Source organism: Mustelus asterias, chromosome 9, assembly GCF_964213995.1.
Source record: "Mustelus asterias chromosome 9, sMusAst1.hap1.1, whole genome shotgun sequence".
Classification (NCBI taxonomy): Eukaryota; Metazoa; Chordata; class Chondrichthyes; order Carcharhiniformes; family Triakidae; genus Mustelus; species Mustelus asterias.
In genome coordinates this window covers 3,937,643-3,957,339 of record NC_135809.1, presented here as the reverse complement: position 1 = coordinate 3,957,339, position 19,697 = coordinate 3,937,643, and the positions used below count along the sequence as shown (strand labels likewise).

The window sequence follows — 19,697 nt, the reverse complement described above, 5'->3', positions numbered from 1 at the left end:
CCTAATTGCCATGGAAAACATTTTGATTTGATTTATTATTGTCACATGTACTAACATACAGTTAAAAATATTGTTTCTTGCACGCGATACAGACAAAACATACCGTTCATAGAGAAGGAAATGAGAGTGTGCAAAATATAGTGTTACAGTCATAGCTAGGGTGTAGAGAAAGATCAACTTAATGCAAGGTAAGTCCATTCAAAAGTCTGCCAGCAGCAGGGAAGAAGCTGTTCTTGAGTCAGTTGGTACGTAACCTCAGACTTTTGTATCTTTTTCCTGAAGGAAGGAGGTGGAAGAGAGAATGTCCGGGGTGTGTGGGGTCCTTAATTATGCTGGCTGCCTTGCTGAGGCAGCGGGAAGTGTAGACAGAGTCAATGGATGGCAGGCTGATTTGCGTGATGGATTGGGTTACATTCACGACCTTTTTGTAGTTCCTTGCGGTCTTGGGCAGAGCAGGAGCCATACCAAACCGTGATACAACCAGAAAGAATGCTTTCTATGGTGCATCTGTAAAAGTTGGTGAGAGTCGTAGCCGACATGCCAAATTTCCTTAGTCTTCTGAGAAAGTAGAGGCGTTGGTGAGCTTTCTTAACTATAGGTGTCAGCATGTGGGGGACCAGGACAGGTTATTTGTGATCTGGACACCTAAACATTTGAAGCTCTCGACCCTTTCTACTTCGTCCTCATTGATGTAGACAGGGACATGTTCTCCTTTGCGCTTCCTGAAGTCAATGACAAACTTCTTCATTTTGTTGACATTGAGGGAGAGATTATTGTTGCCGCACCTGTTCACCAGATTCTCTATCTCATTCCTGTACTCTGTCTCATCATTGTTTGAGATCTGACCCACTATGGTGGTGTCGTCAGCAAACCTGAAAATCGAATTGGAGGGGAATTTGGCCACACAGTCATAGGTGTATAAGGAGTATAGTAGGGGGCTGAGAACACAGCCTTGTGGGGCACCGGTGTTGAGGATGATCGTGGAGGAGGTGTTGTTACCTATCCTTACTGATTGTGATCCGTGAGTTAGAAAGTTCAGGATCCAGTCGCAGAGGGTGGAAGCCGAGCCCCAGGCTACAGAGTCTGGAGATAAATTTTGTTGGAATAATGGTGTTGAAAGCTGAGCTGTAGTCAATAAATAGTAGTCTGATATAGGTGCCCTTGTTATCTAGGTGTTCCAGGGTTGAGTGCAGGGCCAGGGAAATGGCGTCTGCTGTGAACCTGTTGCGGCGGAAGGCAAACTGTAGTGGATCCAGGTAGTCCGGGAGGCTGGAATTGATTTGTGCCATGACTAACCTTTCGAAGCACTTCATAATGATGGATGTCAGAGCCAACGGCCGATAGTCATCAAGGCACGCTGCTTGGTTTTTCTTAGGGATGATGGTCATCTTCTTGAAGCAGAGAGGGACCTCAGGTTGTTGCAAAGAGAGGTTGAAGATGTCTGTGAATATCTCCGCCAGCTGACCCGCGCAGGATCTGAGTGCACGTCTGGGTACCCCATCCGGGCCAGTTGCTTTCCGTGCGTTGACCTTCAAGAAAGCTGCTCTGACATCTGCAGTGGTGACCCCAGATACAGGTTCATCCAGGGCTTCCAGGGTGGATGGCATGCTCTCGTTGACCTCTTGCTCAAAACGGGCATAGAATGCATTGAGCTCATCAGGGAGGGGTGCATTGGAGCCGGCGATTTTACATGCCTTCGTCTTGTAGCCTGTTATGTCTTGCAGGCCTTGCCATAGTCGGCGGGAGTCGGTGTGGCTAGCCTGGGACTCTAGCTTGGTCCGGTATTGTCTTTTGGCATCTTTGATGGATCTCCTTAGATTGTATCTGGCTTTTTTATATAGGTCAGTGTCGCCTGACTTGAACACCTCAGACCTGGACTTCAGCAAGCAGTGGATATCCCTGTTCATCCATGGTTTCCGGTTGGGAAACACACGGATTTGCTTCTTTGGCACACAGTCTTCTACACACATGGTGTAGAAAAAATGGTGGTGAGCCACCTTCTTGAACCACTGTAGTCCATGTGGTATAGATACACCCATTGTACTGTTGGGAAGGGAGTTCCAGTATTTGACCCAATGGCAGTGAAGGTACAGCAGAGATAATTCTGAGTCAGGATAGTGTGTGCCTTGCAGGGGAACTTGCAAATAGCGATGTTCCCGTGCATCAGCTGCCGTTGTTCTTCTACATGGTAGAGGTCTTGGGTTTGGAAGGTGATGTAGAAGGAACCTTGGAGTGTACTTTGGTAAGTACAACTGCATTTGCCAGTCATAACAGATCAAACCCACTGTTTTGGAAGGCAAAAGCATCAACATATCCTGCAATGCAATATCCAAGCCTTGCATGCATTAAAATAAAACTTGCATTACAGCAGGATTTTTGCATTTTCTTTTTAACATAGTCAGATGAATGGGCAGGATTTCAGATTTAAACAATATTCAGAACATTTTGCCCTTCACTTTAAGCTGCAAATCTGTTAGTTTTATTCTTTTCTCCCTACTGTTTCTTGGTAAACAACCCAGTCAAGTTCAGGAATTAATCACAATTTAAAACCAAATAATAAAGTCCAAGTTCCATCCATCATCAGTGCTGAATCAAATGATTTCAATGGAAATCTGTTGGGTTACTGCAATTAATAACACCCTGGGTAGGGAGGGAAAATGTGGTTAAACTTTCCACTCCCGATCATTATCAAGTGGTCTCTATAGAAATGGATATATGCAGATCAAATGCAGACCCACCTGAGCCCACACTCTTCAACAAGCCTGTCAACACTCATCACTAAAGGTTTACGTGACCAACGGCTACATGGGGTTGAATAGGCAGGAGTAGTAGAGGATTAGTCGAGAGAAAAAAAAAAGTACCAGTGCATAAGAACAGCAGATACAATTTGAATAGGACTCAATGACCAGGATGAGTGTGGGGGTGGGGGTGTGTGATTAGCGCAAAAGACGAATCTGATAGCTTCAGAAAACTTATTATTCATAAATATACAGATTGAGATCAGCTATATTTAATTGGCTGTTTGAAGCTATCCTCTTTGGAGTACTGAAACTACTGAATAAAATAACAAAGCACAGTACTTTGAAAAAGTGCCAGGAGCTAAATCAAATGTAACACATGGTACTACCTCTTCTAATTTAGTTTTAGATCCACAGGTTATTTTTATCACGAGTGCTATCAAACACATGTTACGGTCAATCTGTACTTTAGCAGTGATTTGTTTCAATAATATGCCCACATCCCTTAAATGAATTTTGAGAAATTGTTTCGAACTATAGTTTGAGAAACTTGTTAACAGAAATGCAAATTTGCCAAACCAGAAATGTTCAAATATTTCTTCCTCAATAAGTAAAATGGCCTAATGCAGTTTATAAAATGACACTATTTATCCATAATTTTTAAACTGTTGGGGGCAGTTGTCGATCAAAAATCTGTCACCATTTCATGACATTAGGCAAATTCAGAAAGGATAAATCTGGCAATGAAGCAGCAGAATTTGCTTTTATTTCAGTCTGGTGATTTCAGTGGGACATTCAATCAAGTAGCAAAGTCAAACACTGACAACAAAATTAAATCAAAACTAAAGTCCAAATTTCCAGTTAGATGTAGCAAGCTGTTTTATAGGTGCTCTTCCCTCACCCCCAGGAATTACTACCTCAACCAGGATTTCCACTCCAGACGAATATTCCATGGCAGTACTGAGTCAATGTTGTATTGTCAGAAATGGCATATTTTGGATGAAACACTTGACCCAAGGTTCTTTGTCCTATCAGATGAAATAACCCATGGCACTATTCGAAAAGGGAAGAGGGAGCTCTCATAGTATCTTGATCAACATTTATTCCTCAATCAACATCAGTACAATGGATTTCAGGTTATTCATCTTTGTTTTGAGTGGGAAACTGCTCTGCACAAATCGCCTATCACTCTTCCTTGCACTGTAACGGCAACTATAATCTTAAGTACTTAATTGGATATGAAATAATTTCTTCATTCCTTCACTTGAAAATCTGCCTATAACAGATGAAAGCGACATGAATATTTTCTGTTTTAAAATACAAAATGTGCATTTTCTTCAAGCCTTAGCATTGTTCTCATTATGTTTAAACAATAAAGATATAATTTTGGAACAGAATTATTACAACTAAAATGCAGTACAGGTCAGTTGAGCATTTTTCTGCCCTGCTGGCTCATGTGTAACGTTTGGCATGTTTATCTATCAGGAAATTGTAATATTTTCCTGTTGGTAACTTTCTTATTTTCTAAACTTTTGGGGTATGTGAGTGGTAATTAAAGGAAGGGCCAGAGCGACTGTCTGAATCGAAATTATGGGTTTGCTATGGTCATGAGCCTAGAAACATTTTAAATAAATGTTTACACAAGGTACATTGATAAGCACATTTACAGGAGTAGATTTGGATGGGTTGTTGTGGTTCAAAGGAGATGGGATGCAAGGTGTCATAGAAAGGTGCCATAGGTAAAGCATGAATAGAGGGTATACTTTTCCTTTAAAGTCTAAAAGTTAAAGTAAAGGAATGAAGTTAAGTAAAGAAAAAGTTGATCAGTTTTGGGAGGGAACATTTCTAAAGAGACTGTGTGAAAGAATGATAGATCAAAGGGAAAGAATGTATTTAAGGAGATACTGAAGCCCACAAGAGTCGCTGCTTTAGAACTCAGCAGACAATAGGAAAAGCTAGTCAACCCACAGCAAGCACAGCGGGCTTACTTAGCTGGAGAACTGGAGATGTGGTGGCCTACACTGCTCGCAAGAAGTACAGCCAAGAGATGTTTTGTTTTGGGAGTTTGCTAAATTAGGTTAAAAGTATTCAGTGAATTCTGAAAGGTGACATCATCTTGGAGATGGGTGGAGCTTAAGAAAGTTATCAAGTTCCAATTTATCTGAGTTTTCTGCAACAGAGGAAGAGGTTGGATACAAAAAGGGTGCTGCTCATATAAGGTTTCAAGCAGTCATGGTCTGAAGCAGCCCTTGGAGTCATTGGTGCAGCTTGGACCTTGTGTGGTTTGCAGCTCTCAGAGACACCCTGAGTTAATCAGCTCCAGACAGTTAGGGTTCAGAGAAATCCTGGGGAACTGAGAAGGTGGTAGAAGGTCACTGGTTCAGTGCGAGGCAGTTAACGTTCAAGAAACCCTGGGAGCAATTTATAGCTTGGCGCAGTTGGGAGATTGGAACTTGAAAAAACCATGGCAGTGTCAGCATAATAAAGCTAGCAGTCTGCTGGCACTTAGTGGTGGGAGTGCAAATTTGTCAATTCCATCAATACGCTCTCCGAAAAACAAAGTAAACCATCAGAGTTGAGGTAGGCTGAGTCAGAGCAGCTTTTGAGTGAATTCAGAGGCTAGATCGTCAAACATGATTTGAAATTCTTCAAAAGGGAGACAGTTTTAACAAGATTTTGAGATTCAGCAATCCCAGAGGTCTGGATGTATTGCTGAGAAATCCATTGTGCAATGCGGTGTGTTTGACCACAGTTTACCTATTAATTCATATTTATATAATTAATTCTGAATATAGGAATAAGATAACATAAATCATCTTACTTTTTTGTATTGTAAAGTTTAATTTGTCTGTTTAAAATTGTGGAATCTTGTGGCGTTATTCTCCTAGTGGGTAACTGGGATTTCAAACTTAAGTTACTGGTCCCCAACCAGATCGTAACACTGACCAAAACTCAGCATCCAGGGATGAGAGAATCAAAGAACTTTACTTTCTCTCCTTCTAGGAAGGGAAAGGAACAGAGCAAGTGTGACTGAAATGTAGACTGAGTCAAGAATGCATGCAAGGCACATTCCAGAAAAGAATATCTTGCAGAATATATGCAAAAACAATAGATAGAAAAAACAAACAACAAATATCAACATCCTTAAACATTGAAAAATAGAAAGCATATAAACAAGCCTGAATATATTCACAGGATCAAACTAAAGTCACTGGTAAGCCCATGAACAGAATAAATCATTGTCATATTATTTTCAGCACTGTTTATCAAGATACTCTAAAAATATTCCTTTAGCTAAGAACTAAAGATCTACCTTGACTATTGGTGCTTTTCAAGGAAAGAGATTAAGAATAGCTAGGACAATTGAAAGATGACCCTCTCAGCAGCAACTGACTGATACATTGCTGAGGCCCGATTTGAATTTTCATGATGTCACTCTCCTATATAGTTGCTGGCAGTATGAAATGAACTGAAACATTTCACAAAATGTACAAATAATGTAATTTTCAAAACCCAAATTATGATCAAACTATTTCCAATGACCATAAAGCACCTCTTTCACTAGAAATTATTTGAAACAGTGATACAGTGGAATGGATTTGACTTAACAGGCCAAATGGCCTCCCTCTGTACCATGCTGACTGTGACCATGTTGCATTAGGTAAATTAGTTATTTTCTCAACCAAAACTGTAATTGATATAGAACACATTGTACAAGGCGTAGGGCAATGGAAGGCACAGATTGACTTTATAACCCATTTCAGATCTCAATTGTGTTTCTATGTGAGGAAAGGTGTTGGGAAGCACTGAGTGAAATTCTGGCACTTTCTCCTAGAGAAAGACAGATAAAATTGGTAGATGCCTAGAAATAAATCAATTGTCCACTGTACTGCCCACAAAATAGCAATGAAAGAGAAATGGCATGCATCCTATATCATGCTATGTATCATTTATTTTTTTCCCCAAAAGTGTTATCAGCATTATTCAGCAACTAAATTGACCAAGGCTCAAATTTTAATTCAGAATCAACACCACATAATCACAGTTACAATACAGGGACAGAAAAATTGCTTCATCAATACCACACTGCTGTTTATCTCCCTGTTCCATTTCCTTTCCCACTTGCTCCACCTAGAATGTCAGCTGAAAATTAGTTTTACATACAGATTTTCCCCCAAGATAAGTAGCTAATGATTTCAAGTAATTCATAGATTCAGCAAGGATCGATGTCTGGCTGCCAGGTGATACCCACAAGGGTATAAGCTACTGGTCAATAAGACACTGCTACAATTTTTTAACCTTACAAAGGATAATTGTGGATTAACCAATAGCATTATTAACTATGATCAAAGTTAATTTGGTTAACAACACATGCATTGTTAGAATGCTGAATAACCCAGTTTAGTGAAGGTTTCTGATTTCTGCCTTGGGGTGAGCTGACTCCATCTAGGGGAGCTATTCTGACGTTTGCTCAATTCCTGGGGAACAGAGTGGGTGAGGAAGAGAGTCAGAGTAGGGCACTGTTACTTTGGAGCAGTTCTGAACAAACGTATTAGAATAACGAAGAATAATCAACTACTAGCCATGACTGAATGGAGGAGCAGATTCGATGGGTCGAGCGGCCTAATTCTGTTCCTGTCTTATGGTCTTCGATTCTTCAATAAAATTACCCATCGCTTATTCATATTCAAGTGTTCAAAAGCACATTTCACAATGCATTCGAACGTAAATCCGAATATAACAGGTTTTTGGAGAACTGAAAATGCAAAACACAACATCTAGTGGCTTAAAATAATCAGTCATCTACCAAACAATCCAATTATGGAAAAAATGCAACTGCAAAATAAACAGAAACTATACTGCACATGGCTGATGGAACCATGGAATCTCTACAATGCAATAAGCCATTCGGTCCATCTAGTCTGCACCTACTCTCCAACACAGCATCTTACCCAGGCCCGATCCCCATATCCCCACATATTTACTCCACTAATCCCCCAACCCACACTTCTTGGGGCACTAAGGGGCAATTTAGCAATCTAAATCAACCTAATCTGCACATCTTTGGACCATGGAAGGAAACCAGAGTACCTGGAAGAAACCCACACAGACACAGGGAGAACGTACAAACTCCACACAGATTCACCCAAGGCTGGGATTGAACCTGGGTCCCTGGCACTGTGAGGCAGCTGTACTAACCACTCTGCCACTGCATGAATCCAATTACTAAATGAAAACAAAATATTAGATGATGGAAATCTGAAATAAAACACAGTACTGTAAATACTCTGGCAGCATCTACGGACAGAGAAACCGTTGACGTTTTAAATTGACTATGAGAGGGTTATGAAGAAATATTTGAAAAACTAATGTCAGCTTTAAAAGAAAGCAAACAAGATGGAAACTGAGCTATAGTGGATAGTTCCCTCACTGCTAAATCAGAAGGGTGGGAGCTTATGTCTCATTCCAGTTACTGGAGTACAAAATCTGGGTTGACGCTACTTCTAGTGCAGTACTGTCAAAGGTGCCAGTTTTCAGACTAGACAATAGACGCAAAGCCCCATTGATCCTTTAAAGTGGATGTAAAAGAAGAGCAGAGAGCTCTCCTCTGTCTTGAAACCAAACATCTATCTCAACGAACATCATAGATAATGTGTACTACCTGTTCATTGTCACATTGCTGTTTGAGAGACCTGGCTGTGCACAAACTGGAGGGAGCATTTGCTATGTTACCACATAACTATACTTCAAAAGTATTTCATTGACTGTGAAGCTTTGGTAATGTCATTAGTGTGTTGCCACAGGCTGCTGTTTTACTTACAGCTTTCTATTCTGTGCAGTGCAGAGACCATCCCTTCCAATAAAATCTGTGTGTTAGTTTGAATTTGTGTTTGCTAACCAAATATTTTCTTTGTGCAAAACCCACAACCACTAATACAGCTAGGACATTACAATCGCCCATATCTTACTGCATATAGGCATAGACTGCTTCAGTATCTGAGTCATGAATTATGCTGAACATTGTGCAATTATCAGCAAACATCCCCATTTCTGTACTAATAATGAGGGAAGGTCATGGATGAAGCAGCTGAAGATGGTTGGGCTTAAGACGCCATCCTGAGAAACTTCTGCAGCAAGGTCTCACAACTGAGATGACTGAATACCAATAACCACAGCTATCTCCCTTTGTGATAGGTATATCTCCAACAAATGGAGGGTTGCCTCCCCCCGATTCCCAGTGACTCCAGTTCTGTTAGGACTCTTTGATGCCACACTTGGTCAAGTGCTGCCAGCCACTCTCATCTGATGTCTGGAATTCAGCTCTTTTGTCCATGTTCGGATGAAAGCTGTAATGAGGTCAGGAGCTGACTGGATCAGCCAGAAAAAGAGTCAGTGAACAGGTTTTTGTTTAATAAGTGCCGTTTGACAGCACCTTTATGACACCTTCCATCACTTTGATGATCAAGAGTAGACTGATGGGGCTGCAATTAGCCTGGTTTGATTTGCCCTGCTGTTTGTGGATGGGACATACCTGAGCAATCTTCCACATTCCCAGGTAGATGTTAGCAGTGTAGCTGTAATTTAGCAACTTGGCTATGGGCGCAGCTTGTTCCGGAACAAATTCTTCAGTATTATCTCTGGGATATTATCAGGGCTCATAATCCAAGTATACTACATCTACTGTTTCTCCTTTATTCGCCTTACTAATTACATCTTCAAAAGAAATACAATAAATTTGTCAAATATGATTTTCAGTTTCATAAAACCATGTTGACTCTGATCACACTAATGATTCCCTAAATGTGTTAACTGGCCTCTCATCCCTGCTTTCCCTCTCTTTCTTGAAGAGGTGTTAAATTTGCTAACTTCCAAACTGTTGGAACAATTCCAGAAACTAAGGAAATTTGGAAAATCATAACCAATGCATCCACCATTTCTGGAGTATGTCACTCTCAAACCCAATATGGATTGTTCATAAACTCTGCCAAATCCAACCCCTTGACAGCCAACATACCTCAATGTGGAACAATAAATGTGCGCTCTGCCCCCATTTCAGAACAGAGACTCAAAGCCTGGCATTGAGTGCACTACATTTAATGAAATTCACGACTAGTTCCTTTCAACACCACTTCAAAATCAGATGGAATTCCTTTCAATGCCAATGTCTCGTGGTGAATGAAGCAATGATTCCAAACAATGACCTAACCAGCTGCTTCCTTAATTCTTTTTATAACTCCAGTTATTCCCCAGTCATGTTGGCTGCCCCATCGCTTGTGATGCTTCTGTGATTAACCCAGTCGAACCCCGCACTTTCCAACCAACAATGGGACTATGCAAACTTCAAAGAACTGTGCGCCAGGCATGTTGGTTGGCAATGTCAAACAGCATATCCTCAAAACATTCACGGTGCCATTGTAGGTTGCGCAATCTGTAATGTCTGTACTTTCATCCAGCTGTATTGAGAGCTCTTGTGCTAAGTTTAAATGAGAAATAAGCTGTACTTCTAAATTCTCAGCAATATCAGAAATTCGGTGAGCCACCGTGTTATCACTAAATGGGATGCATTTCAGTTTTTCAGCTGACCTCTCATCTAGGACCATGCGAGCCATGTCTAATGTCTCAGGGAAAATTAATCTCTCTGCAATAGTGTGGGGCATTTTCTCTTTAACTACCATTTAAAAGGCTAATTGCGCTTTGTCATTCAATGTTTTTTTGCCAAGAACTTAAGCTGATGATTTCAATTCATGTTGCATTCTTTGAAAAAAATCCAAAGGTTTGTTCTCAAGTTTGCCATGCTTAGTCTTCAGATGTCTTTGCAGTTTGGAGGGTTTTAAACTTGTATTTGCCAGTGTTTCCCCCACATAACACATTGCCTTTGCATCCTGATTTGCGTTGGCACAATTAACGAAACAATACCTCAAGAAATTGTCTTTATTCTGCTTTGTTCCTGATTTTAGTTTCTTCTTTGTAGACTGTTCACTGGAGGCTCTGCCGCTCTGTAGCGAGCTAACAGTAGCACTGTTTTGTCCTGTTGTGGCCTGTCCGGAGCAGCTATCTCCAGCAGATTCTGAGAGATCCTGGCCAGCAGGCACACTGCCTATTAGTGTCTCTTGCTGTCTCTTTCTTGTCATGAAATGATCCATATCCACAGTCCTCGCCTAGCTCGCAAGTAAAAGAAGCTTGCCTCCAGTGAATTAGGGCAGCATGGTGGCACAGTGGTTCGCACTGCTGCCTCACAGCAGCAGGGACCTGGGTTCGATTCCCGGCTTGGGTCACTGTCTATGTGGAGTCTGCATGTTCTGCCCCGTGTCTGCGTGGGTTTCCTACAGGTGCTCCGGTTTGCTCTTACAGTCCGAAAGATGTGCAGATTAGGTTGATTGGCCATGCTAAATTTTCCCTCAATGTACTTGAACAGGTACCGAGTGTGGCGACTCGGGGATTTTCACAGTAACTTCATTGCAGTGTTAATGTAAGCCTACTTGTGACAATAATAAATAAACTTTGAACTTTAAAAAACTTTAAACCGCGCCAAAAGCATACATGTACAAAGCGATTGGTGCCAAGTGTGCGTGCAGGGAAGAGTGACATGCCCATTGTGGCCTCTTAAGGTTGGAGGCTACTATTATGTTCGTTTTTATTCTTGATGCACGAAAGTTGGCTTCTCCAGCCAGAAGATGTTATAAAATCTCTTCTACTTCTGCTTGGGACATGCATCTGATGGTCTCAGTACTTCACTTTATCCATCCTCTGTATGGCTCATAAACATAATTTCTAATGGAGTAAAAAGTTGAGGCAATGGGGTTTGGCTGCATTTAGAGTAGTGTGCAGTTCTTGGTATCCACGTCAGGCGAGTTTTGGAGAAAATCACAACCCTTTTTATACCATCCTGCAATCCACTGCAGGTCGCTTTGAAAAGGCCTGGTACAAAGCCTTGGTAAGACTGCACCTGAGCATTGTTTATAGTTTTGGTCTCCTTACCTAAGGAAGGATATACTTGCCACAGAGGGTGAACAAAGGTTCATCAGACTGAAACTTTGATGGCAGAACTGATTTATTAAGAGAGATTGAGCAGAATGGGCCTATATTCTCTAATGTCTAGAAGATTGAGAAGTGATCTCATTGAAACATACAGAATTCTTACATGCTTGACAGGGTAAACATAGGAAGAACATTTCTCTTGGACGGGAGGGCTAGAACCAGAGTCAGAATAAGAGCCAGGCCATTTGGAACTAAGGTGAGGAATTTCTTCTCCAAGAGGGTGATGAATCTTTGGAATGCACTACCCTCGAGGGATGTGAAGGCTCAATCATTGAATGTGTTCAAGACAAAGATCAATAGATTTCTAAATATTAAAGAGAACAAGCAATATGGAGCTAGTACATGAAAAACACAGTTGAGGTAGATGAGGAGCCACGATCTAGGCACAGCAAGTCTAAGGGGCCGAATAGCCTACTTCTGCTCCTATTTCCTATGCTCTTATATTTTCAAGAGCAGTGGTGTTGGAATGGAAGTTAAATAAATAGGAAGTATGGAAGATGGTATATGAAGTCAGTAATTCTGATCCCATATCTTGACCAGAATCTGATACATTGAGTGAATTGAATTTAAAATACACATCTGCACTAGAATATAGTATTAGCAGCAAGTTGGTTTTCAATTGCAACCAATGGAAAAACATCTCAGATAAAATGTCCAGTTTCCATACAGTCCGAAAACAATTAATTTAATCAGATCTTACCTGTTTCATTTTGCCAGTAACAACTGGTGGGAGCTTGGCTCGGAGTTGTTCCTCCTCTTTGCATGATGCTGGAAACCCACTCAGAAAAGCAAGATTCTGCATTAAGATTGACCCAGGAGATTCTTTATCTGTGGTCTAGTCAACAAAGTTAATTGTTATTAATTTTTTGTTGTTACTGAGAAATAAAAATTATGAAATATTGAGAGATTTCTGATGCAGAGACTGACAGTCAAGCAAAAAATCAAGCCACAGTTTGACTAATAATTCAGAGATGCAGGATAATGCTCTGGGGACCCGAGTTCGAATCCCACTATGGAAGATGGTGGAATTTGAATTCGATCAATGAAAATCTGGAATTAAGTCTAATGATGACCATGAAACCACTGTGAATTGTCCTAAAAACCCAGCCAATTCACCAATGTTTTTACAGAAGGCTATCCTGCTGTCTTTACCTCGTCTGGCCTACATGTGACTCCAGAGTCATTCCCTCTGAAATGGCTGACTGAGCAAGCAACTTGGTTATATCAAATCGCTAAATAGTCAATAAAGTTATGAAGCTGGATGGACAACCCAGCGTCAACCTTGGCATCAGAAACAACAACGGCAAACTCCACTCTCTCACCCTGCAAAATCCTCCACCTGGGTCTTGGGTCAAAATTGAGAAGCGATCTCATTGAAACGGGACAGAGTCAGAAACTGATAGCCAAGTTCCGCATACGAGGATGGCCTCAACTGGGATCTTGGGTTCATGTCACACGACATGTAACCCCCACCATTTGACCTGGGCTTGCAAAATCCTACTAACTCTCCTGGCTTGAGACAATTCACACCTCTTTAACCTGTGATTATCCCTCTCTCCACTCGCATTGTCTGTATTTGTAAAGACTTGATTACTTGTAAAGACTCGCATTCCAACCATTATCTTGCAATTGCGTCTCTGTCTATATATGCCATGTTTGTGAATGCAACTCTCCACTCACCTGAGGAAGGAGCAGCGCTCCAAAAGCTCATGATTCCAAATAAACCTGTTGGGCTTTAACCTGGTGTTGTGAGGCTTCTTATTGTGTCAAAATTGAGAGAGCTGAGTGACAGACTAGTCATGCAGCAACTTGACATAGTCAAACAGTCTGAATCATACCTTACAGATAATGCCCAGACTCCACCATTACCCTTCCTGGGTATGCCCGATCCAGTGAGTCTGATGGTGGGATGGAACTTGTTGATGTCATCATAGAGTTGTTTCAGTGATTGTTCACCATGAGTCCAAAGGAAGAAAATGTCATCGATGTATCTACTGTATAGCATCGGTTGAAGGTCCCGTGCGGTGAAGAAGTCTTGTTCGAATCTATGCATGAAGATGTTGGCATATTGAGGTGCGAATTTGGTCCCCATGGCTGTTCCGTGTGTCTGGATGAAGAACTGGTTGTTGAAGGTGAAGATATTGTGGTCCAGGATGAAGCGGATGAGATGTAAAACTGCATCTGGAAACTGGCAGTTGTTGGCGCTGAGCACTGAGGCCGTTGCAGCAATGCCATCGTCATGGGGGATGCTGGTGTAGAGTGCCGAGACATCCATTGTGACGAGGAGTGCTCCTGGTTCAACTGCTCCATGTGTGCTGAGTTTCTGTAGGAAGTCCGTCGTGTCGCGACAAAAGCTGGGGGTTCTTTATACAATGGGTTTCAGGATGCCCTCGACATAGCCGGAGAGGTTCTCGCACAGGGTCCCATTGCCCGATACAGTGGGACAGCCAGGTGTGTTTGCCTTGTGTATCTTCGGGAGGCAGTAGAGATCTCCAACGCGGGGAGTACGTGGGATGAGAGCACGGAGGGTGCTCTGAAGGTCCGGATCAAAGGTCTTGATCAGAGTGTTGAGTTGACGGGTGTGTTCTTTGGTCGGATCTGCAGGTAACTGTAGTGTTCCTCGTTGTTTAGTTGTCAGTACACTTCTTTGCAGTAATCCGTTCTGTTCAATATGACGATGGCCCCTCCTTTGTCTGCTGGTTTGATGACAATGTTGCGGTTGGTCTTGAGAGCGTGGATGGCGTTGCGTTGTGCTTGGGTGATGTTCGGGGCTGTCTTGTGAGTGCGGCTGATGAATTTGGTGTTGACGCACCTCCTGACGGCTTGGGCATACATGTCAAGTCGAGGGCAGCGGCCTTCCGGAGGAGTCCAATTCGACTCTTTCCTCTTCGGATGCACTGCGGATCTCTCTGTCGGCTGTTCCGGTTCATTGTGTTCGCTGTTGGCCTCTTGGGGTTTGTGGAAGAACTCCCTCAGCCTCATTCGCCTGATGAATTCCTCTGTGTCTGCTGCGAGACTGATGTGGTCTATTTTGGTGGTGGGGCAAAAATTTAGCCCTCGGCTGAGAACTTCGATTTCATCTGGTTGAAGTGTGTAGTCGGACAAGTTGACAATGGACTTCCCTGCAGTGGTGCTGTTTTCTACTGTGGTACCGGGGGAGGCTTGGTTGCTGCTGGTGGTGATGCCAAGTTCCTCAAGTTTCCTGTTCTTGGTGTGCATGTAGATGGCGTAGTTCCTTTGTCTCGTCTGCTTGGCAGAGTTTCGCAGCTGGTCTGCATCCTGAGCGCAAGTTGAGAATATGGACTCTATCTTGGTTTCCAGGCTGCGGCGTTTACTGTAGAGTTGGTGTATGAGGTGGTTGAGGAGGGTGAGAGAGGTGCGACGGCAAAGTCTCTCAGCGTAGTCTGTGTTATAGGTTGACCTGAGTGGGTTCGTGATCCGTAGTCCTTTCAGTATCTTGTCTGCTTTCTTGCATCTTTGTAGAAACTTGATGTCTGTGTTGATATGCGCGATCTTCTTGGAGATCCTCTCCACTTGGAGCTGGCAGTTTGCGGTGTCGATGGTAGTCATGATGTGGAGATGCCGGCGTTGGACTGGGGTAAACACAGTAAGAAGTTTAACAACACCAGGTTAAAGTCCAACAGGTTTATTTGGTAGCAAAAGCCACACAAGCTTTCGGAGCTCCAAGCCCCTTCTTCAGGTGAGTGGGAATTCCGTTCACAAACAGGGCATGTAAAGACACAAACTCAATTTACATGAATAATGGTTGGAATGCGAATACTTACAACTAATCAAGTCTTTAAGAAACAAAACAACGTGAGTGGAGAGAGCATCAAGACAGGCTAAAAAAATGTGTATTGTCTCCAGACAAGACAGCCAGTGAAACTCTGCAGGTCCAGGCAACTGTGGGGGTTACAAATAGTGTGACATGCCCGGTCCACCAGCAGGACGGACTCAGAAGAGGTGGCAGCATAGTGGTATACAGGTGGAAGAGTGTTGTCCTGTGAGTCCTCATCATTAACTCTGGACCCCATTAGGTCTCATAGCATCAGTCAAACATGGGCAAGGAAACCTCCTGTTGATTACCTGTACCACTCATCTTTCAATCAATACTTCTCCATGTTGAACACCACTTGGAGGTGGATGCGGAATGCACTCTGGGTGGGGAACTTCAATGCTCATCACCAAGAGTGAGCCGGTAGCACCTAGTACAGACCAAGTTGGCTGATTCTTAAAGGACCTAGCTGCTAGACTGTGTCCGTAGCAGGTGGTGAACGCCAGGAGTGAAGTGGGGTGACTGACCTGGACACCCAGGCCACATTTGATGAAGTGAAGCATCAAGGAGTCTGAGTAAAACTGGAGTCAATAGGAATTGGGACAACTCTCCACTAGTTGGATTCAAGGAACGCACGACCAAGGTCAAAGTGGAGAACGAGGAGCAGGTGGCCAAACTGAAAGAAATTGGCCGGATATGAGGTGGTCGGAGGGATATCTGGGAAAGGCCCAACGTTCAATGTGTCTTGCCTTTCTCTTCTCTGATTGGTTTGCACAGGGAACATTCCCGAAGACTCCGAGGCACAAAGGAAGGTGGGATTGCGATGGTTGGTGTTCAATCATCTCAGTTGCAAATCATCTCTGCAGGAGTTCCTCAACGTAGTCCCCTCAGCTCAATCATCTTCAGTGGCTTCATCAATGGCTTTCCTTTCAATTTAAGGTCAGAAGTGGGGATGTTCGCTGATGATTGCACAATTTTCAGCACCACTCATGACTCCTCAGATACTGAAGCGGTTCATGTCCAAATAGAGCAAGACCTGGACAATCTCCAGGCTTGGGCTAACAAGTGACAAGTAATATTCACATCACACAAGTGCAAGTCAATGATCAGCTCTAATAAGGGATAATCTAACTATTACCCCTTGAGATTCAAAGACATTACCATCATTGAATCTCCCACTATCAACCATCCTGGGGTTACCATTGACCAGAAGCTGAACTGGACCAGCCATATAAATATCGTGGCTACAAGATCAGGTTACAGGCTAAGAATCCAGTGGCAAGAAATTCACCTCCTGATCCCACAAAGCATATTCACCATCTACAAGCCACATGTGAGAAGTGTGATGGAATACTTTCCACTTCCTCTAACAACACCCAAGATGCTTGACACCATCCAGGACAAAGCTCACTTGATTGGCATCCCATAAAACCATAGAACATTACAGCACAGAAACAGGCCTTTTAGCCCTTCTTGGCTGTGCCGAACCATTTTTCTGCCTAGTCCCACTGACCTGCACCTGGACCATATCCCTCCACACCCCTCTCATCCATGTACCTGTCCAAGTTTTTCTTAAATATTAAAAGTGAGCCGGCATTCACCACTTCATCTGGCAGCTCATTCCACATTCCCACCACTCTCTGCGTGAAGAAACCCCCCCTAATATTCCCTTTAAACTTTTCCCCCTTCACCCTTAAACCATGTCCTCTAGCTTTGTTCTCCCCTAAACTCAGTGGAAAAAGCCTGCTTGCATTCACGCTATCTATACTCATCATAATTTTATACACCTCTATCAAATCTCCCCTCATTCTTCTGCGCTCCAGGGAATAAAGTCCTAACCTATTCAACCTTTCTCTGTAACTCAATTTCTCAAGTCCCGGCTACATCCTTGTAAACCGTCTCTGCACTCTTTCAACCTTATTAATATCCTTCCTGTAATTAGGTGACCAAAACGGCACACAATACTCTAAATTCGGCCTCACCAATGTCTTATACAACCTCACCATAACATTCCAACTCTTATACTCAATACTTTGATTTATAAAGGCCAATGTACCAAAAGCACACTTTACGACCCTATCTACCTGTGACACCACTTTTAGGGAATTATGTATCTGTATTCCCAGATCCCTCTGTTCTACTGCACTCTTCAGTGTCCTACCATTTACCTTGTATGTTCTACCTTGGTTTGTCCTTCCAAAGTGCAATACCCCACACTTGTCTGCATTAAACTCCATCTGTCATTTTTCAGCCCATTTTTCTAGCTGGTCCAAATCCCTCTGCAAGCTTTGAAAACCTTCCTCACTGTCCACTACACCTCCAACCTTTGTATCATCAGCAAATTTGCTGATCCAATTTACCACATTATCATCCAGATCATTGATATAGATGACAAACAACAATGGACCCAGCACTGATCCCTGTGGCACACCACTAGTCACAGGCCTCCACTCAGAGAAGCAATCCTCCACTACCACTCTCTGGCTTCTTCCATTGAGCCAATGTCTAATCCAATTTACTACCTCTCCATGTATACCTAGCGACTGAACCTTCCTAACTAACCTCCCATGCGGGACCTTGTCAAAGGCCTTACTGAAGTCCATGTAGACAACATCCACTGCCTTCCCTTCATCCACGTTCCTGGTAACCTCCTCGAAAAACTCTAATAGATTGGTTAAACATGACCTACCACGCACAAAGCCATGTTGACTCTCCCTAATAAGTCCCTGTCTATCCAAATATTTGTAGATCCTATCTCTTAGTACTCCTTCCAATAATTTACCTACTACTGATGTCAATCCCATGTGCAAATATTCACTCCCTCCACATTAAGACACAGTGGCAGCAGTGTGCACCATTCAGGAACTCACCAAAGCTCTTTAGACAGTACCTTCCAAATGTACAATTGCTACTATGTAGAAAGACAAGAGCTCTGAAGAAAAGTCTTATGAACTCAAAAGTTAAATCTGTTTTTCTCCACAAATACTACCAGACTTGCTGAGTTTTCAAGCATTGCTTGTTTTTATTTCAAATTTCCAGCATCCACAGTATTTTGCTTTTACTTTGGTTAGATTCTCGTCCCTAAAGGATATTAGTGAACCAGCTGGGTTATAACAATCAACAATGGTTTAGTGGACAACATTCAACCAAATTTTAATTCCAGATTTAGTCATAGAATTTAAATTCCACCAGCTGCCATGGTGGGATTTGCATCATTGTCCCCAAATCATTTCTGGATCACACATCCTCTGACATTATCACTACACCACGACCTCCCTGGTTTTGGTGCACTTATTTCCAAAATAGTCATTGCATGCACTATAAACATTTTCAGTAGATTGAGGAGTTGTTTATCCAATATCCATTGCTGCAGAGGAACAGCTCTTGGATAAAACAGTGCATTTAATCCCAGAGACATGACGGATGGTTCGCCAGCTGTTATCGGCATTGAGTAAAGCAGTTCCTCTTCCACAACTGTCATTGCTTTCACAAAACCCACAACAACTTCACACTGATTTGCATACACCTCACAAGAATTTAGGGATCAGAGGAAGCGAACTGTAAGGGAAAGTCCCCGTAATCATAACTCAATAAAAGTTCCACATACAACAGCAATCAACAGGCTGTGGTCCAGTGTCTCAAGCTGCAAAAGGAGTAGATGCATTGAAGGATACCCATAGTTCTTAAGTTAGAAGTTTCCATTCAAGGAGCCTTTATTTTAGTTTACCAAGCAAGTCTCTCAATAAGCATCCAATTTTTGCAGGTGTTTTTTTTGGGAGCATCAGTTTATTCAGATTTCATAGTCCCTCAATAATTTGGTTGGAGAAATAAAGAGTTAAGCATCCAGATGGCACCTACTGAGACACAGCAAGTTGTGTAAATGGGAATAGGAAATTACACAGGAACATATACAATGGAACATAGATTAAGTGAGTGGACCAAACAGCGGTAGATGGGAGATCTATATGGAGAAACCTGAAACCATACATTTCAAGACAGACACATTAGAATACTTTCTTAATGGAAATAGGCTAGAAACTGTGAAATATGTGTCTCCACGTCTACAATCACTAAAAGCTAGTAGACTGATACAAATGTTGACCTTTATCTCAAGGGGGCTGGAATACAAAGGAGAAGAAATGATA

At 42.4% G+C, this 19,697-nt stretch overlaps 1 protein-coding gene across 2 annotated transcripts in view; it reads right to left on the bottom strand.

The window, feature by feature from the left end:
- The window catches only part of gnptab (N-acetylglucosamine-1-phosphate transferase subunits alpha and beta), a 76,743-nt gene that overhangs the window by 41,136 nt on the left and 15,910 nt on the right, over nt 1-19,697 (bottom strand). For both annotated transcript variants that reach the window (XM_078219526.1, XM_078219527.1), the window contains one exon: nt 12,478-12,612. In XM_078219526.1, coding sequence (XP_078075652.1) covers nt 12,478-12,612 — 135 coding nt within the window. The remainder of the gene's footprint in view (nt 1-12,477; nt 12,613-19,697) is intronic.